Raw genomic sequence first — 21,652 nt, 5'->3', positions numbered from 1 at the left:
CCCTCCAATCCTAACAAAATTCATCCCAAGAAATGATGGAGGACTTTGTCTACTTCTTCCCTGGGTCAGCAGAACATCTAATCACTTGGTGCCCTGAGTAGTGACTCCCAGTTGGTCCGCCAACAAAAACATCTGCTCTCATCCTTATTATACAGATCCAGGGGGAATGGGCCACCAATTTTTATTGATGCACCATAAAAAGCATCTTATCAGAAAGCATCATGGTTTGCTATGGCAACTGCTCTGCCCATGACTGCAACAATCCTCTGAGATGTTCTGGACACAGACCAGCAGATCATAGAAATCATCCCCCATGTCCATAGACTCTGTCTACATTTCTCAATATCTCAGTAAAGCAGCCAGCATAATCAAAGACCCATCCACCCACCCTAAAGATCCTCTCTCCCTGTTACATTGTATTCTGCATTCTGTTCTTCTTTGTATTACCTCAATCGCCTGGGTAATGAAATTACCCATCTGAACAGTATGCAAGGTAAGCTTTTCATTGTGACAATAACGAACCAATTCCAATTCCAAGCCATGACGGAATACCTGTTGATGGTCTTTGGCTCCACAAGCTGCTAATGAAGCTTCCACTACTTTTCAGCAAGTGGAGCAACGTTGAGGGACAAGTGCAAGAAGGTGGATCCTTGGCCTTCCTGAGGGACCTTACAAACTGCAGGGTCCTCAGCGCACTTTTCTTTCTACATTTCTGGTACAATCTCACCCAGGTCACCAGAGAGTCCCAGGCCTCCTGCTCTACCTAATACTTCACAGGTCAAACTTCAAAACAGTTTTCAGCATGGCCTCTCCAGCTGCCCAGAGCCAGCATCTGGGATGGCAGGGGGGTGGGGGGGGAAGTTTATCATAAAACACACTGCAAAGTACAAACTTCCCTAATGAGTCATGCAGCTCTGACTCTAAGGTACTATAGCCTCTAGGTGTTATAACCATCCCCCAATAATCTTCCTGCACACAGCCAGCTTATACAATATTCCTCACAAACCTCAGAATAAACTTATTTCCCTCCACTCTACCACTAGCAAAAGTAAATTAAACACTCAGTTTTTCATTCTGCCTCTCTCTCATTTCTGCTGCCACTGATAGAAGTAGAATGCTTCAACCTGTTCCTGCCTGAATGTTTCGACAGGACAAGGAAAAGTAAGATTCTTTACAACAACGCAGAGGGAGTTCTCTTCAGTCCAGTAAAAGTGAGTAAAATGCACTTGGTCCGTACCAACCTGTGGCATACATACTTGGCAGTACTTACAAAATTTGTTACATGCCACAATGCAGGCTGCACAGTATTCTGTGTTGCAAGGACAACGGAACAATGATCTTTGTTGGCGGAACTGCAAGTTGCTGGGTGAGAAGGAAACCTAATCCAATAATGTGCATTGAAAAATGGTACATTGTTAATATGATTTTCAAAGGTATACTGTATACTGAGCTCTGAAGTAAGGAAACTAATGAAAAATTCTGCAGTGCAAGCTGTTTTAACTGGATAATCTTCACAAGATTACAAAGCATAGAAAAGCACCCACAGGAACAAGCCCTCTGGCCCATAATATTGTGTCTAACTAATTATGGTACCCAATCTTTTCTGCCAAATCCATTCTCTGCAAATTCATCTGCCGATCTAGGGCCTCTTAAAAGCCTCTGTTTTATCTGCCTTCACCACCAACCCTGGCAGTAAATTCCAGGTACCTGCCACTCTCTGGTAAACAACCTGCCCCACACTTTTCCTTTGAACTTCCTTCCCACCCCCACATTAAATACATAACCTCTAGTATTAGCCAAATCAACCCCAGCTCTCTGCTTGCTCTATCCCCCTCAAAACCTTATAAACTTTGTCAGATCTCCCTGTAGTCTCTGTGCTCCAGAGTAAACAACCCAAGTTTGTCCAACCTCTCCTTATATCACATGCTCTCTCATCCAGGCTGCATCCTGTAAAACCTCTTCTGCACTCTCTCCAATGCCTGCACCTCCTTCCTATAATGGGGCACACAACAGCCTAACCAAAGTCTTGAAAAGCTGCAATATAACTTTCTGATGCCTGAACTCAATACCCTGACTAATAAAAGCAAGCAAGCTATATGCCTTCTGTACTCCCTCTGAACCTGTGAGGTCACTTTCAGAATGCTATGGGCTTAGAACCCAAGGTCCCTCTGCATGTGTGCTGTTAAGAGAAATCTGTACTTTCTCTTTACATCTTATCGCTCAGAGTGCAACACTTCACACTAGCTAAGATTAAGCTCCACTTGCTATTGCTCCTCTCATATCTCCAACTGATCTACAACACACTGTATATTCTAGTGACATTCCACACTATGCACAGCACCACCAATCTTCGTGTCATCTGCAAACTTACAACCCACCCGTCCACATTTTCATTCAAGTCAGTTATATACACTCAGAGGCTGTACATCTGTACACCTGCTCGATGATACAACTACCTAATTAGTCAATCATGTGGCAGCAACTCAATGTATAAAACTATGTAGACATGGTCAAGAGGTTCAGTTTTTTGCTCAGACCAAACATCAGATTGAGGAAGATTGTGATCTGAGAGATTTTGGTTGTTGGTGACAGGCGTGGTGGCTTGAGTATCTCAGAAGCTACTTACCTCCTGGAATTTTCACTCACAACTGTCTTTAGAGTTTATAGAGAATGATACAAAAAAAAAACAAAGAAAACATCCAGTGAGCAACAGTTTTATGGGCAAAAACACCCTATTGATGAGAGGCCAGAGGAAAATGGCCAGTCTGGTTCAAGTTCACAGGAAGGCGACAGTAAATCGAATTGCCAGATGTTACAACACCGGTGTGCAGAAGAGAATCTTGGAACACACATACAAGAGCTACCTAATAAAGTGGCCAGTGAGTGTATATCTCAGTATGGACCAGTACAGAACATCACTAGTCATAGGCTTCCTCCTAGGATAAGACCCATTGACCACTACCCTCTGTCTTCCATGGGCATGCCAATTCTGAATCCAAATGGCCAAGCCACTGTGGATCTTCCGCACAGGCCATTGTGAATACTGACACAAAATAATCATTTAGGACCTCACCCACAGCTCTGCCTCCAAACTCATGATCTTAGAGGGGTTCTACCCTCTACCTAGCTATCCTCCTGCACTTGAGATATGCATAGAGAGCCTTTGGATTCTCTTTAATTCTACGGAGTCAGAGTGCAGCAGGAAAATGGGATAAGTTGGAGTTCGGGAAGGTGCCACGGTAGCATAGTGGTTCTGACAATGCCATTACACCTCAGGGCATTCCAGTGTTCCAGCGCTGCCCACAAGGAATTTGCATGTTTTCCCCATGACTGCATGGCTTTCTTCCCCACGGTCCAAAGACGTACCAGTCAGTAGTTGTAAATTGTCCTGTGATTAGGCTAGTGCTAAATAGGTTGCTTGCTCGGTGGGGTGACTTGTTGGGCCAGAAAGGCCTATTCCTCACTGTACCTACTCAGCACTGTACCTATTCTGCACTGTACCTACTCAGCACTGTACCTATTCCGCACTGTACCTATTCTGCACTGTACCTATTCCACACTGTACCTATTTCTCACTGTACCTATTTCTCACTGTACCTAGTCCTCACTGTACCCAGTCCTCACTGTACCCATTCCACACTGTACCTGTTCCTCACTGTACCCGTTCCGCACTGTACCCGTTCCTCACTGTACCCATTCCACACTGTACCCGTTCCACACTGTACCCATTCCACACTGTACCCGTTCCTCACTGTACCCGTTCCGCACTGTACCCATTCTGCACTGTACCCGTTCCTCACTGTACCTATTCCTCACTTTACCCGTTCCACACTGTACCCGTTCCACACTGTACCTATTCCTCACTGTACCCATTCTGTACTGTACCCGTTCCTCACTGTACCCGTTCCACACTGTACCTATTCTGCACTGTACCCATTCCGCACTGTACCCGTTCCACACTGTACCTATTCCACACTGTACCCATTCCACACTGTACCCGTTCCACACTGTACCCGTTCCACACTGTACCCATTCCACACTGTACTCATTCCGCAGTGTATCTCTAAATAAAATAAACAAGATAAAATTCTCATGGCCCTTTCTCGCTCTTCTAATTCCTTTCTGAGTTCCTTTCTGGCTTTGTATGTTCCTCAAGCCCCTGTTCAATTTTATCCTCCAACTATGCCTTTGATTTTCGTAGTGGAACACACCAGTCCTGTGCTCTGTGCCATCGTTTTTTTTAAGTAACACTTATGTATTAGATGTGGACTTGCCCAAATTGAGCTTTCCTGATAACTCTCCCTCGCTCCTCCCCTATACACTGGTAATTTACCCTCACCCAATTTAGTACTTTCCCACAAGATCTATTTTTTTCCTCATTTATAGCTATCATCAAACTAGAAAATATGGGCTGAAGTTTTTCTTTGAAGTAGTTCGTCATCATTTGTTAAATTGGAGCCCGATGTACCACTTCTGTTCTCCATTCTCCTTGGGATAGTCATTATTTGTAACTAACACAATAAGACACAGCGCAGCGATGTCCCATCTTGTATTTATTTTTCAATAATCCATCATCTTGCTCTCCATACTGAGAGGGATTTAACCCTTCAAAAGAACACCACTTATCCAGACTATTCCTTGCAGGAATGCTTCCTGTGACTCTTGATGGAAGAAAATTCTGGAAAACTATCAGAGGATGCTACTATTGGGCAAATATAAAGAAAGTAGAGGTCACTCACTCATAAGAGCCTAAAGTGTCATTCAAGCTGTTTATCAACTACAGCTTCACCTTCAATATTGTAATTCCAAGGAAACTCTTCACCAAACTCCAGATCCTGGGAGTTAATGCTTACCTCTGCAACTGGATCCTTAACTTCCTAACCAACACTCCACAATCGGTAAAGGTGGGTGGAAACACCTCCTCCATGATTATTCTAAACACTGGTGTTCTATAAGGTTGCATCCTCAGCCCCCTACTCTGCTTCCTGTACACTCATGATGGTGTGGTCAGATTCTGCTCCAACTCCATTTACAGTTTTGCAAATAAAACCACCGTAGTGGGCCCTATCTCAAATAATGATGAGCTTCAGTACAGGGAGGAGATAGCAAGCTCGGAGACATGGTGCCATGACAACAACCTCTCCCTCAATGTCAGCAAAGCAATAGGGTTGCCCATTGACTTCAGGAAGGAGGCAGGGTGTTTGCTACTCGGAGTGAATATCACCAGTAGCCTGTCCTGGTCCAATCATGTAGATACCATGGCCAAGAAAGTTCACCAACACTTTTATTTTGTCAAGAGGCTAAAGAGATTTAGCATGTCCCCCAACAACCATTACCACCTTTTATCAGTGCATGGTAGAGGTATCCTATCTAATGGCTTGGTACGGCAGCTGCTCTGCACATAACAAAAAACTGAAGGGAGTTAAAGACACAGTTCAGTATATCATGGAAACCAGCCTTCCTTCTATGGATTCTGTCTATACTTCCCACTACTCCAGTAAAGGCTGAACAAGTTAGGTCTTTATTCTTTGGAGCACAGAAGGTTGAGGGCGGACTTGATAGAGGTATTTAAAATTATGAGGGGGATAGATAGAGTTGACGTGGATAGGCTTTTTCCATTGAAAGTAGAGGAGATTCAAACAAGAGGACATGAGTTGAGAGTTAAGGGGCAAAAGTTTAGGGGTAACACGAGGGGGAACTTCTTTACTCAGAGAGTGGTAGCTGTGTGGAACGAGCTTCCAGTAGAAGTGGTAGAGACAGGTTCGATATGGTCATTTAATAAAATATTGGATAGGTATATGGACAGGAAAGGAATGGAGGTTTATGGGCTGAGTGCAGGTCGGTGGGACTAGGTGAGAGTAAGCATCAGCATGGACTAGAAGGGCCGAGATGGCCTGTTTCCGTGCTGTGATTGTTATATGATTATATGGTTATAAAGCAGCCAGCATAATCAAAAACCCCACCCACCCTGATACTCTCTCTTCTCCACTTGTCCATTCGGCAGAAGATAAAAAACATGAAAGTGGACACCACCAAGTTCAAGGATAGCTTCGACCCAGCTGTTATAAGACTATTGAATGGTTTCCTAATATGATAAGATGAACTCTTAACCTCAGAATCTATTTCATTATGATCCGATACTTTACGCATCTCCCCATCTTATTTATATGACACTTGCCTGAACAAAAATATCGAACCAGCTCAGCTTTAAGATTTCCAATTAACACCCAAGTCCAGCAGCTCTTTTGAGTGAGTGGATTCCAGAATCTTGTCAGCCTCTGTGTGAGGCTCTTGGTTTAAGTTTGTGCTTACCTTTCCCAAGCCCCCAGAAATCCATCAATTTATCATCTCTCTCATCTCTCTCTCCCTCTCTCTCCCTCTCTCCCTCTCTCTCTCCCCCCCCTCTCTGTTCAACCAAGCAATATTTTAAATCGTAAATTAGATCAATACTTAATTTCCTATAATCTTATAGGATTAAACATACTATAGGATTAAACATACTATGCAAGAAGATAAAGCACAGGAAAAGGAGTTAGCTGCCTGAACCACTCAGCTGGACAAGGACTAGGAAGGAGTGTTTAATGACTCTAGGCCTGTACTCGATGGGGTTTAGAAGAATGGGGAGGGATCTCATTGAAACCTACAGAATATTAAAAGTCCTAGATAGAGTGAGCGTGTTTCCAATAGTGGGAGAGTCTAGGATCAGAGAGCGTGGCCTCAGAGTAGAATGACATCTCTTTACAAAAAAGATGAATATCAATTTCTTTAGCCGGATGGTGGTGAATCTGCGGAATTCGTTGCCACAGATGGATGTGGAGGTCACTGGGCATATTTAAAGCAGAGGGTGATAGATTCTGGAGTAGTCACAGTGTCAAAGATGACAGGGAGAAGGCAGGAAAATTGTTTGCAAAGGGAAATAAATGGTCAAATGTTGCAGTAGACTACATGGGCCGAGTGGTTTAGTTCTGCTCCTATGTCTTATGATCTCACAGTCATCTGGTTCTTCGAGTCTACTGAGCTCTTCATCAAGCCATATTTGAGTTCTACTTCAACTCCATTTTCATGCCCAATGCACATTGCCCTTGGATTACATTATTATCTAAAAATCTATCAATCTCAGTATTGAATTAACTTAACCACTGAACCTCCATATATGGTCCTGAATTCAAGGATTTTTCAGCCTGTAGGTGAAAAAATGTCTCCTTATTTGAATTCTGAATAACCTACTCTGAGTTCTTGGATGGTGGCCCTTGGTTCTGGATTCCTCAGCCAAAGGAAACATTGTCACTGCACCCAGCCTGTTAATCCCTGTAAGAATTGTGTATTGAGATCTTCAATCATTCTTTTAAAAATTAGAGAATACTATCCCAGGCAAGAGAAAATCTGCTGATGCTGGAAATCCAAAGCAACACACACAAAGTGCTGGAGGAACTCAGCAGGCCGGGCAACTTCTATGGAAAAGAGTACAGTCAATGTTTTGGACCGAGACCCTTGGGCAGGACTGGGGAAGAAAGATGAGGAGTATATTTAAAAGGTGGGGGGAAGAGAGAAACACAAGGTGATCAGTGAAACCAGGAGGGGGAGTGGTGAAGTAAAGAGCTGGGAGTTGTTTGGTGAAAGAGCTACAGGGCTGTGAAAGGGGAATCTAATAGGAGAGGGTAGAAGGCCATGGAAAAAGGGGGGAGGAGCACCAGACGTAGGCGATTCGTGGGCAAGGAGATAAGGTGAGCAAGGAAAGAGGGGATGGGGAAGCAGAGATGGGCACATTACCAGAAGTTCAAGATATCGATGTTCATGCCATCAGGTTTGAGGCTCCCCAGACGGAATATAAGGTGTTGTCCCTTCAACCTGAGTGTGGCCTCATCATAACAGTAGAGGAGGCCATGGATGGACATATTGGAATGGAAATGGGAAGTGGAATTAAAATTGGTGGCCACTGGGAGATCCAGCTTCCTCTGGCAGACAGAGTGTAGGTGCTTGACGAAGCGGTCTCCCAGTCTACATTGGGTCTCACTGCTATACAGGAGGCTACATCAAGAGCATTGGACACAGTTTATGACCCCAACAGACTCACAGGTGAAGTGTCACCTCACCTGGAAGGACTGTTTAGGGCCCTGAATGGTAGTGAAGGCGGAGGTGCAGGGACAGGTGTAGCACTTGTTCTGCTTGCAAGGATAAGTGCCAGGAGGGAGATCAGTGGGGAGGGACGAATGGACGAGGGAGTCACGTAGGGTGTGATCCCTGTGGAAAGCAGGAAGTGGGGGGGGGGGGGGACAGGGAGGGAAAGGTGTGCTAGATGATACCATCCCAGTCTAATCAATTTTTGTCATGTAGCAAAATCACCATTGCTGCAACCAGAACAGCAAATCTTCACACCCTCTTTCTATGGCAATTACATTCTTCCTTATGTAAAGATTTAAATTTTTTTACAGTAGCCTAGATGTTGTATCATTAAAGGCCCTATGCAATTCATTATGTTTTCGTCACTTTCAGATCTTCCTTGCCTTCTGTTTATATTCAGGGCCAAAACCTTAAGTCAGTAGCTCAGGCTGAGAACAGGACTGCCCAGAGGAGTTGCCTTAGCTGACAGTGCCCCGACCGGTGGCATGCAGCTCAGATATTTTTCTTATCGCTGACCCATCTCCTGTCACTGTGTCACACTATTCAACACCATACAAAAACCCGTGTTGCAAAAGCACCTCAACTTGTCAAACCACCTCAAGGCATCTCACAGGCGCAATATGAAAGGCAATTTAAAGAGGCACATCCATGGCGTGAGCTTACACTAGGTAAAAGAGCGAAGTTTAAAGTACTGAAGAAGTTTAGTGAGGGAGCACTGAGCGAAGACATTTGGGGCACTGTCTTGAATGGCAGAAAGATGGAAATTGGGGGTTGATAACAAATGAAATGGGGTTGAGATCAGAGAGACCTCAGGAGATCTGAGAGGACTGTGAATCTGCCAAGGGTTTCAGAGATAGAGGGGAGGCTGAGGGCATGGGGTGATGCCCCTGGGGAGGGGAAGAGGGAATGTTTGTGGAATACGGATATTTTGCTAATGCCCTGATCTTTTCAAATGTCATTAGCTGCTGTGCAGACAATCTGCTCTCTCCATTGCACAGCTAGAAAATGCTAGGGGATTGCCTGAAACAGAATCGAGTTTCCGAGACCCAGTGTGGAAGTTGGGACTCACAGCCTTCACCCTCCCTTCCCTGTGTCCAGCCACCTCACTGGCAGTGAAACACAACCCTGCCCATTATCCCTTTAAATGGGTGTATCTGGCTAGTGAATGGGGGGGGGGCAATTCTAGCACTGATACAGGGCTAACACAGCACAATAAAAGTGGGAGCATCTCTCCCCATGACTCCTCCATCAAAGGGTAACAGTACACAGAGTCCTTTCTAGGTTTATTTCTTAAGCAGCTGACAGGTAGACAAAGACTTTCAAAATTGAACAGAAGTCAGGATCAGATTCAATCTAACACCAAACCTACGAGCCCTCTACATCAGCCTACCTATCCTTCTCACCCTCCCTTATGTTATCCAGCTTGCCTCCAACCTCTCTCTGCTTGCCACCCGCCCCTTTCCCCTAGGTAAGAGTTCTCAGGGCCAAGAAGTTTCTCCAGAATTTCTGATTTCACCCTCAGGGGAAAGTAATTACTTCAGAATTTCTGACTAGATTGACGGGTGGTTGGTTGACAGTCTGCAGTTCCAGGTCGACGTCCATCCCGACAAATGCGTCCTTTAAAAACCGGCCAGCCCCCCTCAGCGCACACCCCGCAACGGGGCTTTACTGTTCTTGCTCCTTTGCCGTGTAACAGGGGTCCGAACGGCACACTATCCCGTGGCTGGGTGAACTTCGGGCCATTAGTTGGGGGCAGCCCCCAGCGTCTGGTGACTTAAATTTTAAATTTAAAAAAAAAACTTTGATGGTGTTTTCTTACCGGTCTAATCTGCTGTTGCGGGATAAGTTGCCTTTTATGAATTAGAACGTGCCTTGCCTTCGCTCACCGGGACGGGGACGAGAGCTGAATTCACTCCGCAGAGGGTGACTGCTTCCTGCCGCCGCTCGGCGCTGTCACCCGCTGACGTTCAGCGCTAACAGCTTTCTCCCAGCGACCAGGTCCTAATGAGTGTGCACAACATATCGGAGTCTGTAAATACTCCTCAAACCCTGATGTTTATCGACAAATTAAACATGCAGGGCAGCACCGGTTTAACTATTTCGGCGCACAAAGCAGCACTGATTTAAGAACGGTAGATTATCGGCAGGCACCCCGTTAACAAGTCGAAGTTCTACGGAGCAAGGTGTCCAACTAGAAAGTACCTCTAAAAACGCAAGTTCCGAGGTGATCCACGCGAGTGCTGTGAGGCGGAATTTCACTCCCAACCACGTCAGGAAATGCGAGCTGAAGTGAGTGATCGGCGGGAGGGTTTAAGGCACCAGTCTGAGGAAAGAGAGGCGGAAGGGAGTGTCAGAGCCCGGAGTCAGGCACAGCCTCGGATGTGGATCGGAGGTGGGCAAGAGGCCAAGGGAGGCGCGGAGGTCTCGGAGGGTTGTGGGGCTAGAGAGGCGTGGGCATGTGGGGGAGGGGGTGATTACACCTCCTTTAAGTCTCCTGTCACCCAGGATTCCCTCAACCCCCCGGCCCCTGAAAGGTTTCCCCTCCCGCACACATTCCCGTTCACTTCACCATTTCGGGGGCAGCTAAGAACACACGTGGCAGAGGGAGGCGTTGCAACACAGGTCTGAAAAAAAGTTTGCTAACGAACCTTTCTTCACCAGGTATGCATACTGTAAATAAGTGGTGAAAGGTGAGCAGAAGTAGTGTTCATGGATTCCCAAGACCGTTCAGAAATCCGATGGTAAAACGTTAAGTGTGTGTCTTCAGGCTCCTATACCATTAGTAATGATGGTAGTAATGAAAAGAGGGGTTGGTGGGGGTCCTTAATGATGTCCTTAATGACGCCTTCCTGAGTCGTCGTCTTTTGGATATGTCCTAGATGGCGGGGAGACTGGTGCCCATGGTGGAGCTGGCTGGCTTTATAGCCATCTCCAGCATTCCATGTTCTGGCCTCTCCATATTAGGTGGTGATGGAACCAGTTGGAATGCTCCCCACAGTACATCTGTAGAAATGTGGTAGTCTTTGGTGACACGCCAAATCTCCTCAAGCTCCTTTTGAAATATATCTGTCAGCATGCCCCCTTTGTAATTGCATCAATATGTTGGGCCCAGGATAGAACTTCAGAAATGTTGACACCCATGAACTTGAAACTGCTCACCCTTCCCACTGCTGACTCCTCCGTGAGGACTGTGACCCTTGGCTTCCTCTTCCTTACGTCCATAATCAATTCCTTGTTCTTACTGATGTTGTGCGCAAGGTTGTTGTTGCAACTCCACTCAACCAGCAGATCTATCTCACTCCTGTACGCCTCCCGTTCACTAGTTTATTGTGTCTCCTGGTTACCAGCTCCACTATACTTACATGATCAAGACCCTTTATTCTCGAGTGGGAGTGAGAGCTGTGCGGAGGACGCCAACATCATTTGGATATGTTGAAAGATGCATGACACATGCAGTATAATATTTTTCAATTTGGTGGCAAAACCAAGAAGGCTGATTGAAAACTGATTGTCTGATTGATTGGTGCTATATTGGGAAAGGGGGAAGTGCAGTGAGACTTGAGCGGCCTGCATCAGTCAATGATGGTAAGCATGCAACTGCACCAGGTAGTTAAGAAAGGAAAATGTATATTGGCCTTCCTGGTGAACCAGAATCAGTTTAATTTCACTGGCACATGCTGTGAAATTTGTTAACTTTACAGCAGCAGTACAATGAAATGCATTATAAATAAATACCGAGAAAAAACTGAACTGCAGTATATAGAACATAGAGTAGAACAGCACATTACAGGCCCTTCAGCCCACAATGTTGTGGCGACCCTCAAACCCTGCCTCCCATATAACCCCCCACCTTAAATTCCTCCATCTACCTGTCTAGTAGTCTCTTAAATTTCACTAGTGTATTTGCCTCCACCACTGACTCAGGCAGTGCATTCCACGCACCAACCACTCTCTGAGTGAAAAACCTTCCTCTAATATCCCCCTTGAACTTCCCTCCCCTTACCTTAAAGCCATGTCCTCTTGTACTGAGCAGTGGTGCCCTGGGGAAGAGGCGCTGGCTGTCCACTCTGTCTATTCCTCTTAATATCTTGTACACTTCTATCATGTCTCCTCTCATCCTCCTTCTCTCCAGAGAGTAAAGCCCTAGCTCCCTTAATCTCTGATCATAATCCATACTCTCTAAACCAGGCAGCATCCTGGTAAATCTCCTCTGTATCCTTTGCAATGCTTCCACATCCTTCCTATAGTGAGGCGACCAGAACTGGACACAGTACTCCAAGTGTGGCCTAACTAGAGTTTTATAGAGCTGCATCATTACATCGCATCTCTTAAACTCTATCCCTCGACTTATGAAAGCTAACACCCCATAAGCTTTCTTAACTACCCTATCTACCTGTGAGGCAACTTTCAGGAATCTGTAGACATGTACCCCCAGATCTCTCTGCTCCTCCACACTACCAAGTATCCTGCCATTTACTTTGTACTCTGCCTTGGAGTTTGTCCTTCCAAAGTGTACCACCTCACACTTCTCCAGGTTGAACTCCATCTGCCACTTCTCAGTCCACTTCTGCATCCTATCAATGTCTCTCTGCAATCTTCGACAATCTTCTGCACTATCTACAACACCACCAACCTTTGTGTCATCTGCAAACTTGCCAACCCACCCTTCTACCCCCACATCCAGGTCGTTAATAAAAATCACAAAAAGTAGAGGTCCCAGAACAGATCCTTGTGGGACACCACTAGTCACAACCCTCCAATCTGAATGTACTCCCTCCACCACAACCCTCTGCCTTCTGCAGGCAAGCTAATTCTGAATCCACCTGGCCAAACTTCCCTGGATCCCATGCCTTCTGACTTTCTGAATAAGCCTACCATGTGGAACCTTGTCAAATGCCTTACTAAAATCCATGTAGATCACATCCACTGCACTACCCTCATCTATATGCCTGGTCACCTCCTCAAAGAACTCTATCAGGCTTGTTAGACACGATCTGCCCTTCACAAAGCAATGCTGACTGTCCCTGATCAGACCATGATTCTCTAAATGCCCACAGATCCTATCTCTAAGAATCTTTTCCAACAGCTTTCCCACCACAGACATTAGGCTCACTGGTCTATAATTACCCGGACTATCCCTACTATCTTTTTTGAACAAGGGGACAACATACACCTCCCTCCAATCCTCCGGTACCATTCCCGTGGACAACGAGGACATAAAGATCCTAGCCAGAGGTTCAGCAATCTCTTCCCTTGTCTCGTGGAGCAGCCTGGGGAATATTCCATCAGGCCCCGGGGACTTAACCGTCCTAATGTATTTTAACAATTCCAACATCTCCTCTCCCTTAAAATCAACATGCTCCAGAACATCAACCTCACTCATATTGTCCTCACCGTCATCAAGTTCCCTCTCAGTGGTGAATACCGAAGAGAAGTATTCATTGAGGACCTTGCTCACTTCCACAGCCTCCAGGCAAATCTTCCCACTTTTATCTCTAATCAGTCCTACCTTCACTCCTGTCATCCTTTTGTTCTTCACATAATTGAAGAATGCCTTGGGGTTTTCCTTTACCCTACTCGCCAAGGCCTTCTCATGCCCCCTTCTTGCTCTTCTCAGCCCCTTCTTAAGCTCCTTTCTTGCTACCCTATATTCCTCAATAGACCCATCTGATCCTTGCTTCCTAAACCTCATGTATGCTGCCTTCTTCCACCTGACTAGATTTTCCACTTCACTTGTCACCCATGGTTCCTTCACCCTACCATTCTTTATCTTCCTCACCGGGACAAATTTATCCCTAACATCCTGCAAGAGATCCTTAAACATCGACCACATGTCCATAGTACATTTCCCTGAAAAAACATCATCCCAGTTCACACCCGCAAGTTCTAGCCTTATAGCCTCATAATTTACCCTTCCCCAATTAAAAATTCTCCTGTCCTCTCTGATTCTATCTTTTTCCATGATAATGCTAAAGGTCAGGGAGCGGTGATCACTGTCCCCCAGATGCTCACCCACTGAGAGATCTGTGACCTGACCCGGCATTCCCCCTAGTCGGCCTGTCAACATACTGTGACAGGAATCCATCCTGGACACACTTAACAAACTCTGCCCCATCTAAACCCTTGGAACTAATCAAGTGCCAATCAATATTAGGGAAGTTAAAGTCACCCATGATAATAACCCTGTTATTTTTGCACCTTTCCAAAATCTGCCTCCAAATTTGCTCCTCGGTATCTCTGCTGCTACCAGGGGGCCTATAGAATACCCCCAGTAGAGTAACTGCTCCCTTCCTGTTCCTGACTTCCACCCATACTGACTCAAAAGAAAATCCTGCTACATTACCCACCCTTTCTGCAGCTGTAATAGTATCCCTGACCAGTAATGCCACCCCTCCTCCTCTTTCTCCCCCCTCTCTATCCCTTTTAAAGCACTGAAATCCAGGAATATTGAGAATCCATTCCTGCCCTGGTGCCAGCCAAGTCTCCATAATGGCCACTACATCATAATTCCATGTAAGTATCCAAGCTCTCAGTTCATCACATTTGTTCCTGATGCTTCTTGCATTGAAGTACATGCACTTTAGCCCTTTTACCTTACTACCTTTATACCCTTTATTCTTTATATATATATAAAACTCTGTGTGTGTGTGTGTGTGTGTATATATATATAAAGTTAAAATTAGTAGTGCAAAAAACAGTTCATGGGTTCAATGTCCATTTAGAAATCGGATGGCAGAGGGGAAGAGGGTGTTCCTGAATCACCGAGTGTGTGCCTTCAGGCTTCTGTACCTCCTACCCGATGGTAACAATGAGAAGAGGGCATCCCCTGGGTGATGGGGGTGCTAAATGATAGATGCCAGCTTCCTAAGGCACCATTCCTTGAAGATGTCTTGGGTACTACAGAGGCTAGTACCCATAATGGAGAAGAGTAATTTTACAAGTTTCTGCAACTTACATCGATCTTATGCACTACCCACCTTCCCCCTCCCCCAGAGACCAGACACTGAAGCAGCCAGTCAGAATGCTCTCCACGGTACACTTGTAGAAGTTTTCAAGTGCTTTAGTTGACAAACCAAAACTAAAGAGGAATTGAGTACAGGGGCAGGTATTTCCTACTACATGTGTACTTTAAGTATCGTGTGCAGTAGTGATGTCCTTAACTGACAGGAAACGGGTACTGAGTGAATGGTTGGCCATGATCATATTGAATAATGCAGCAGGCTTGAATGGCCATAAAAAGCTGAGAACGAGTAGGCCAACTGGTTTCTTCAATTCTGTCCTGCCTACATCTGATCTGTAAAGACATTATGGAGTGATAATTATAGAGCAACAGAGCAAGATCCTTTGGCACAATCAGTCAATCACAACCATGGTGCCCATCCAGCTAGTCCAATTTCCTGTCTCTTGTGCATTTCCCTCTATGTCCCACCTTCTATGTAACTATCCAAGAGTAACTGATGTCACTGGACCTGCCTCAACCACTTCCTCTGGCAGTTCATTCTATATACTCACCATTCTCTATAAGAAAAAGTTGCCACTCAGGTCCCTTGTAAAACTTTCCTCTCTCTCCCTGGTTTTGGGCTCCCCCACCTGGGGAGAAGGTTGTTACTTATTTATGCCTTTCATAATTTTAAACATTTTGAGAAGGTCAGCCCTCATTGTTCTGCACTACAATATATAGCCTGGCCAACCTCTCCCTATAACACCAGGCCCTCACTGTTTTGTACATATTGTATAGCACCAATATTTGTAATAAAGGAATTTTGTAAAAAAAAAATATACAACACCTGGCCACATCATCATAAATCTTTTCTGCACTGTTTCCAGTTTAACTGAGGAGTCCAAGTGCAGCCTCACCAGTTACTTATACAACTGCAACACTATGTCATTTCTTCTCTGCATGTTGGCAAATTCCCGGATCATTTAGAAATCTTTAATTACTCTTATAACTTGGACTCCACAACCCTCCAGGTTCTCCATCCTCTGGAAGAAGTTCATATGCACCTTAGTTTTACATACCACTTCCTAATCTTGCAACTATATCCCTTGTTTGAGATTCTCCCATGTGGAATCATCACAACCTCTACCTTATCACACCTATTATATGTGACTAGATATTGTATGTTTTATTGAGATCATCCCTCATTCTTTTTATGTTTCTTAAAGTGTGTGAGTCTAGAGCAGGGGTGTCAAACTCATTTTAGGTCACGGGCCGGATTGAGCAAAATGCAGCTTCATGCGGGCCGGATCAGTCGGACGCGTGCGAACGCAGCTTTCGTTGCCTCCGTTTTTTTAGCCTGCTCTCATGTGTCTCAGTCTCTGCTATAACTACAAAGTGTTTCACTTTACAAATTCCGTTTCTTATGAAGAAGACTGCCGAGCAAGACTGCCGAATAAACACTAAAAACCCTGAAAACCTGGTACCTGAACAAACTCGGCATTAGCCATATCATACGCCATAGGTGCTTCGATTACTGGGGCCAGCTTTAATAGTAATTAGATATTATCTCGCGGGCCAAAGATAATTCCACCGCGGGCCGCATTTGGTCCGCGGGCCTTGAGTTTGACATATATGGTCTAGAGCCAGAAGGAACAGCCTCAGAATAGGACATTACCTTAGAACAGAGATGAGGAGGAGCGTCTTTAGCCAGAATCTGTGGAATTCATTGCCACAGATGGCTGTGGAGGTCATACCAGTGGGAGGTTGATAGGTTCTTGATTAGTAAGGAGACCAAAGGTTACAGGGCGAAGGGGTTGAGAGTGTTAACAAGTCAGCCATGATGGAATGGCAGAGCAGACATGATGGGCCAAATGGCCTATATCTGCTCCAATGTCTTTTAATCTTATTCTTCTAAATTTCAAAGAATAGAGATCTTAATTCCTCAGCAACTTTGATAGGACAACCCCTTTTAAGCCAGGATTAATGAAGCTCTTTCAGACTGTTCCCACCACCGCTTCCACTTATCCTTCCTTAAGGGTCGAATAATTGTCTAAAGCTCTGGGTGCACTATACAATTGTAATAACACTTCCCTATTTCCTAATTCAAACTCCATTGCAACAAAGACCAATATGTCACTTGTCTTCCTATCTTGTGACATGAAAGTCATACCTCATATCACCAAATCTTGCTCAAGTAAGAGCGAGATTCTTCGGTTCATTTAGTGACTGATAGAAAGCGTGTTCCACAGTTGCTGATGGTTCTGAGAGGATTATGAGTGTGGGGTGGGTGTGAAAGAGAATGAGAGTGGGGGGGATGGAATATCAACTGATGAAAAAGAAGAGTGAGAGAGTGAGTGAGAGAAGGAGAGAGACAATATAAGAAAGTGAGGGAGTGAGAGTAAGAGCATGTGAGGCAGAAATGGAGAAAGAAAGAAAGAAAGAGGGAACAGAAATAAAAGAATGCAGCGAGTGCAAAGCTGTCATCTTCAGTTCAGTACTGAGAAAAATGTTGTCGGAGGTATAGGCTATATCTGCACACCACCACTGACGATGTTTACAAATAAGCTCGCAACCAATATTTTGAAGAAGAGCAGATGAAATCCATCTGCCATCCTGGGACAAGTATGTACCTTTAAGTTACATCATTAAAAGAAGATGTTCTGCTTAGATAATATTATGTTCGTGGGATCTTGCTGTCTCCAAATTGACTGCCAAACTTTCCAACTCAACATGGTCATCTTCAGCCTCTCACGTCGGAGGTTCCCATCTGCTTTGAGAGGGCAACAATCATATCAGTGTCCAAAAAGAGCAGGGAGAGCTGCCTTAGTGACTGTCCTTCAGAGGCACTCACTTCTACTGTGATGAAGTGCTTTAAGAGGTTGGTCATGGCTGGAATCAGCTCTTGCCAAAGCAAGGACCAAAACTCACTACAATTTATAGCCACATTAAGTCTACAGCGGATGCAATCTCATTGGCTCCCCACTCAGCTTTGGATCACCTGGGCAACAGCAATCCCATGCTAGGCTGATGCTTATTGATTACCACTCAGCATTCAATACAATCATACACTCATTTCTAATAAACAAGCTCCAAAACATGGGCCTCTGTACCTTCCTCTGCAATAGGAGCCTTGACTTCCTCACCAATAGATCACAGTCTCCTCCTCACTGACAATCAACACTGGCACAACTCAAGGATGCATGCTTAGCCCACTGCTCTACTTCCTCTACACCCACAACTGTGTGGCTAGGCACAACTCAAACACCCTCTATACATTTGCCAACAACACAACTATTGTTGGCAGAATTTCAGATGGTGATGAGAAAGTGTACATGAGTGAGGTAGATCAGCTGATTGAATGGTGTTGCAGCAACAACTTGGCACTCAGCGTCAATAAAACAAAGGAATTGATTGTTGAACTCAGGAAGGAGAAGCCGAGGGAACACACACCAGTCCTCATTGAGGGATCAGGAGTGGAAAGGGTGAGCAGTTTCAAATTCCTATGTGTCAACACCTCTAAGGATCTATCCTGGTCCCAACATACTGATGCAATTACAAAGAAAGCACAGCAGCAGCTATATATTTCAGTAGGAGTTTGAGAAGATTTGGTGTGTCACCAAAGACACATGGAAATTTCTACAGATGTACAGTGGAGATCATTCTGACTGGTTGCATCACCGTCTCTTATGTAGGGACCACTGCACAGGATCAGAAGAAAGCTGCATAAAGTTGTAAACTCAGTCAGCTCCATCATGGGCACTAACTTCCCCAGAATTGCAGATACCTTCAAAAGGCAATGCCTCAAAAAAGTGGCATCCATCATTAAGGACTCCCATTAGCCGTAACATGCCCTCTTCCCATTGCTAGGAGAAGATACAGGAGTCTGAAAACACATACTCAATGTTTCAGGAGCAGCTTCTTCCCCTCTGATTTCTGAATGGACAATGAACCCATGAACACTACCTCAGTACTTTTTCCCTCTTGTTTTGCACTACTTATGGAATTTAATTTCCTTTTTGATATATATATATGTACTTCTTATTGTAATTTGTAGTTTATATTATAATGTATTGCACTGTACTGCTGCCACAAAACAACACATTTCACGACGTATGCCAGTGATATTAAACCTGACTGATTGGTATGCCAAGACGTGGTGGTTAGGTGAAGGTGACAGAGAAAGGCCAATCTCTTCTTCCTAGTGCACAAGTGCTACATGCTGTTTGTGGGGTTGATATTATCACTGCAACTGAATCCACATTATTCTTGTGTAAGGAACTGATTATATCCCAGAGTTTATCTAATAAGGGTCATAACACCAACACGAGCCAGACACTGGTTTATATTTGAGAGGTTTAATGGCTCCCTTTGATCAGTGGCTCTACAGACTCTCACTGCCTTTTCATCCTTAACAGCTGCTATGGACACCCTTCAGTCTGTTTATTGGACTCTCTGCCTCGGCCACTTCAAGCTTGCAAGCCAAGAAATAGCAGGGTTCCCTTGTGGACTAAATGTGTCACTGTGTTAACACATATCATCTAGTTGCTTTACCAAGAAAGATCCACATTGGCCTTACAAGGAAATTCATCCCAAATCCCAGCACCAACAATTCCTCCCAAATCCCCATCTCACCTCACCATTTCACTTCCTCCCCATGTCCCTCAAATCCACCAGCCCACACCTTCTCCAGGTATTTCCTAACTCCATTAACCCACCCTCTTCCCCATATCCTTTGACCTACTGATGTACTTTCTCCCTTATTTTCGTATCCCATTCTGCTATAGAAACAACAAGAGCTTTGTCCTTGAAGTGAGGAGCTGCTCTGTGGCACATCCAAGATAAAGAGAGGCAACCGTGTATCATGGCGGAGGAAGAGCAGCGACCCAACGTTTGACTGAAAGGATAGGGAATCCAAATTATGGAATGTTTTTGAGAAAGAGCAGCAGATGCAGACGATCAGTTCTGGGGATGATATTCCAGACAGCCAGGGCACATGGTGGAGTGAGGATCAGACTGGGAAGCTTCAGAGATAGGGACTGGAGGAACAGATCCTGACCCGGATCTGGGCCGTGCCTTCCAAATATCTGGACCTGACTTGCACTACCTTACTTTCCCTTTTCTATTTTCTACTTATGATTTATAATTTAAATTTTTATTATATTTACTTCGATTTGTACTTCAGGGAGCGCGAAGTGCAGAAACAAATATCACTGTGATGATTGTACGCTCTAGTATCAATTGTTTGGTGACAATAAAGTAAAGTATAGTATATAGTAATAGTATAGAGAGCTGAAGCAGGAAAGGTGATAAGGCTGCAGGAAGGGTGTAGGAAGCTTGTGGGACAGTGTTTGCGGTTCTCATCAGTGCTTCAGTTTAGGGTAAATGAAGACTTCTCAGGCTGAGAAAACAGAAATGCAAGACTCAAATGTTCTTGAGACCAGGCTCATAAAGTTGAAACATTACTTTTTGAAGCGACTACATTTTTTTTTAGTGTCAGCAAAGTTCAGTGGTAGGATTTCTGCTCAAGTCAAATAACTGAGGGGTCATGTCCCATTCCCAGCAACACTGCTAACACCAGGTGGGAGTAACAAGGAAATGCAGCACTTTGAAGGGGGCAGTCAAAAAGAACATTGCACTCTCAGAGAGGTGGCAAGAGGAATGTGCTTCACTCTTCAGGGGACAGCACTGAGGGGAAGCAACAAGGGAGGGCCATACTGTTGGAAGGGCAGTATTAAAAAAGGCCCAAACTGTTGGAAAGACAGTGCTGCATTATCAGAAGAGCGGCAATGCTGGAGAAATGCTCCATTCAAATGGCAGTAATGATGGACTGGTACTCTGTTGTAAGGATCTTCATTTAGATCTAACACTAAACTAATATCTAGAGTCTTATAGAGCAGAAACAGGTCCTTTGGCTCAACCAGTCCAAGCCAGTCCCATTTGCCAGTGTTTAGCCCATAACCTTATAAACCTTTCTAATCCATGTACTTGTCCAACTGTCTGTTACACTGTTGGGTCTCAAGAAAATATAAAAATATCCAATAAAAATCAGAGAGGAAATTCAGAAGCCTGAAGACCCACACTAATATTTTAGGAGCAGCTTCTTCCTGTCTACTATCAGATTTCTGAGTGGTCCCTGAATCCATGAATGTTACCTCTCTCTTCCTCTTTTGCACTATCAATTTGTTTTTGGAAGTTATAGTAATTTTTATGTCTTACACTGTCTGGTCTGGTGGCATCCGTTAGTCTCGTGAGACCATGGATCTGCGCCTGGAAAGTCTTGCTTCAGTGTGTGTTGGTAGAGCAGCATCTGTTGTGGCTGTAGAGGCCCACACGGGAGTGACAGTCTCGGCCGCAGTGACAGCACTTGAAGGCGCTGTCCTCCGGTGTTGTCTTGGAGCTGTTTTTTCAGCGAATGTGCTTTTCTTCAGCAGCAAGCCTCAGCTTCTCTTCTCCTCTTTTTAGACCTCTGCGTAGTTCCAGCCTCGCATTAGGCTCGCATTGCAATGCCCTCCCACCTCTCGACGTTCATGTCTCTCTTGCAGACATCTTTGAAACGAAGATGGGGCCGCCCTTGTGCTTTCTTGCCGGAGG

The 21,652-nt window shown here is 44.9% G+C and overlaps 1 protein-coding gene across 4 annotated transcripts in view; it reads right to left on the bottom strand.

Annotated features, from left to right (window-relative positions):
- The window catches only part of LOC140739897 (3',5'-cyclic-AMP phosphodiesterase 4C-like), a 287,627-nt gene extending 266,315 nt beyond the window's left edge, over positions 1-21,312 (bottom strand). For 2 of the 4 annotated variants that reach the window (XM_073068546.1, XM_073068549.1), the window contains exon 1: positions 21,278-21,312. In XM_073068546.1, the coding sequence (XP_072924647.1) occupies positions 21,278-21,297 (20 nt within the window). In that variant the 5' untranslated portion in view covers positions 21,298-21,312. Of the gene's footprint in view, positions 1-9,940; positions 10,433-21,277 lie in introns of those variants that run through there. The other 2 variants (XM_073068548.1, XM_073068547.1) reach the window with 2 other exon arrangements.
- Between the last annotated feature and the right edge of the window lie 340 nt (positions 21,313-21,652).

The sequence above is a fragment of the Hemitrygon akajei genome, chromosome 16 (assembly GCF_048418815.1).
Source record: "Hemitrygon akajei chromosome 16, sHemAka1.3, whole genome shotgun sequence".
Classification (NCBI taxonomy): domain Eukaryota; kingdom Metazoa; phylum Chordata; class Chondrichthyes; order Myliobatiformes; family Dasyatidae; genus Hemitrygon; species Hemitrygon akajei.
Note: the sequence above shows the minus strand (reverse complement) of the source record. Positions and strands in the feature narration are given on the sequence as shown.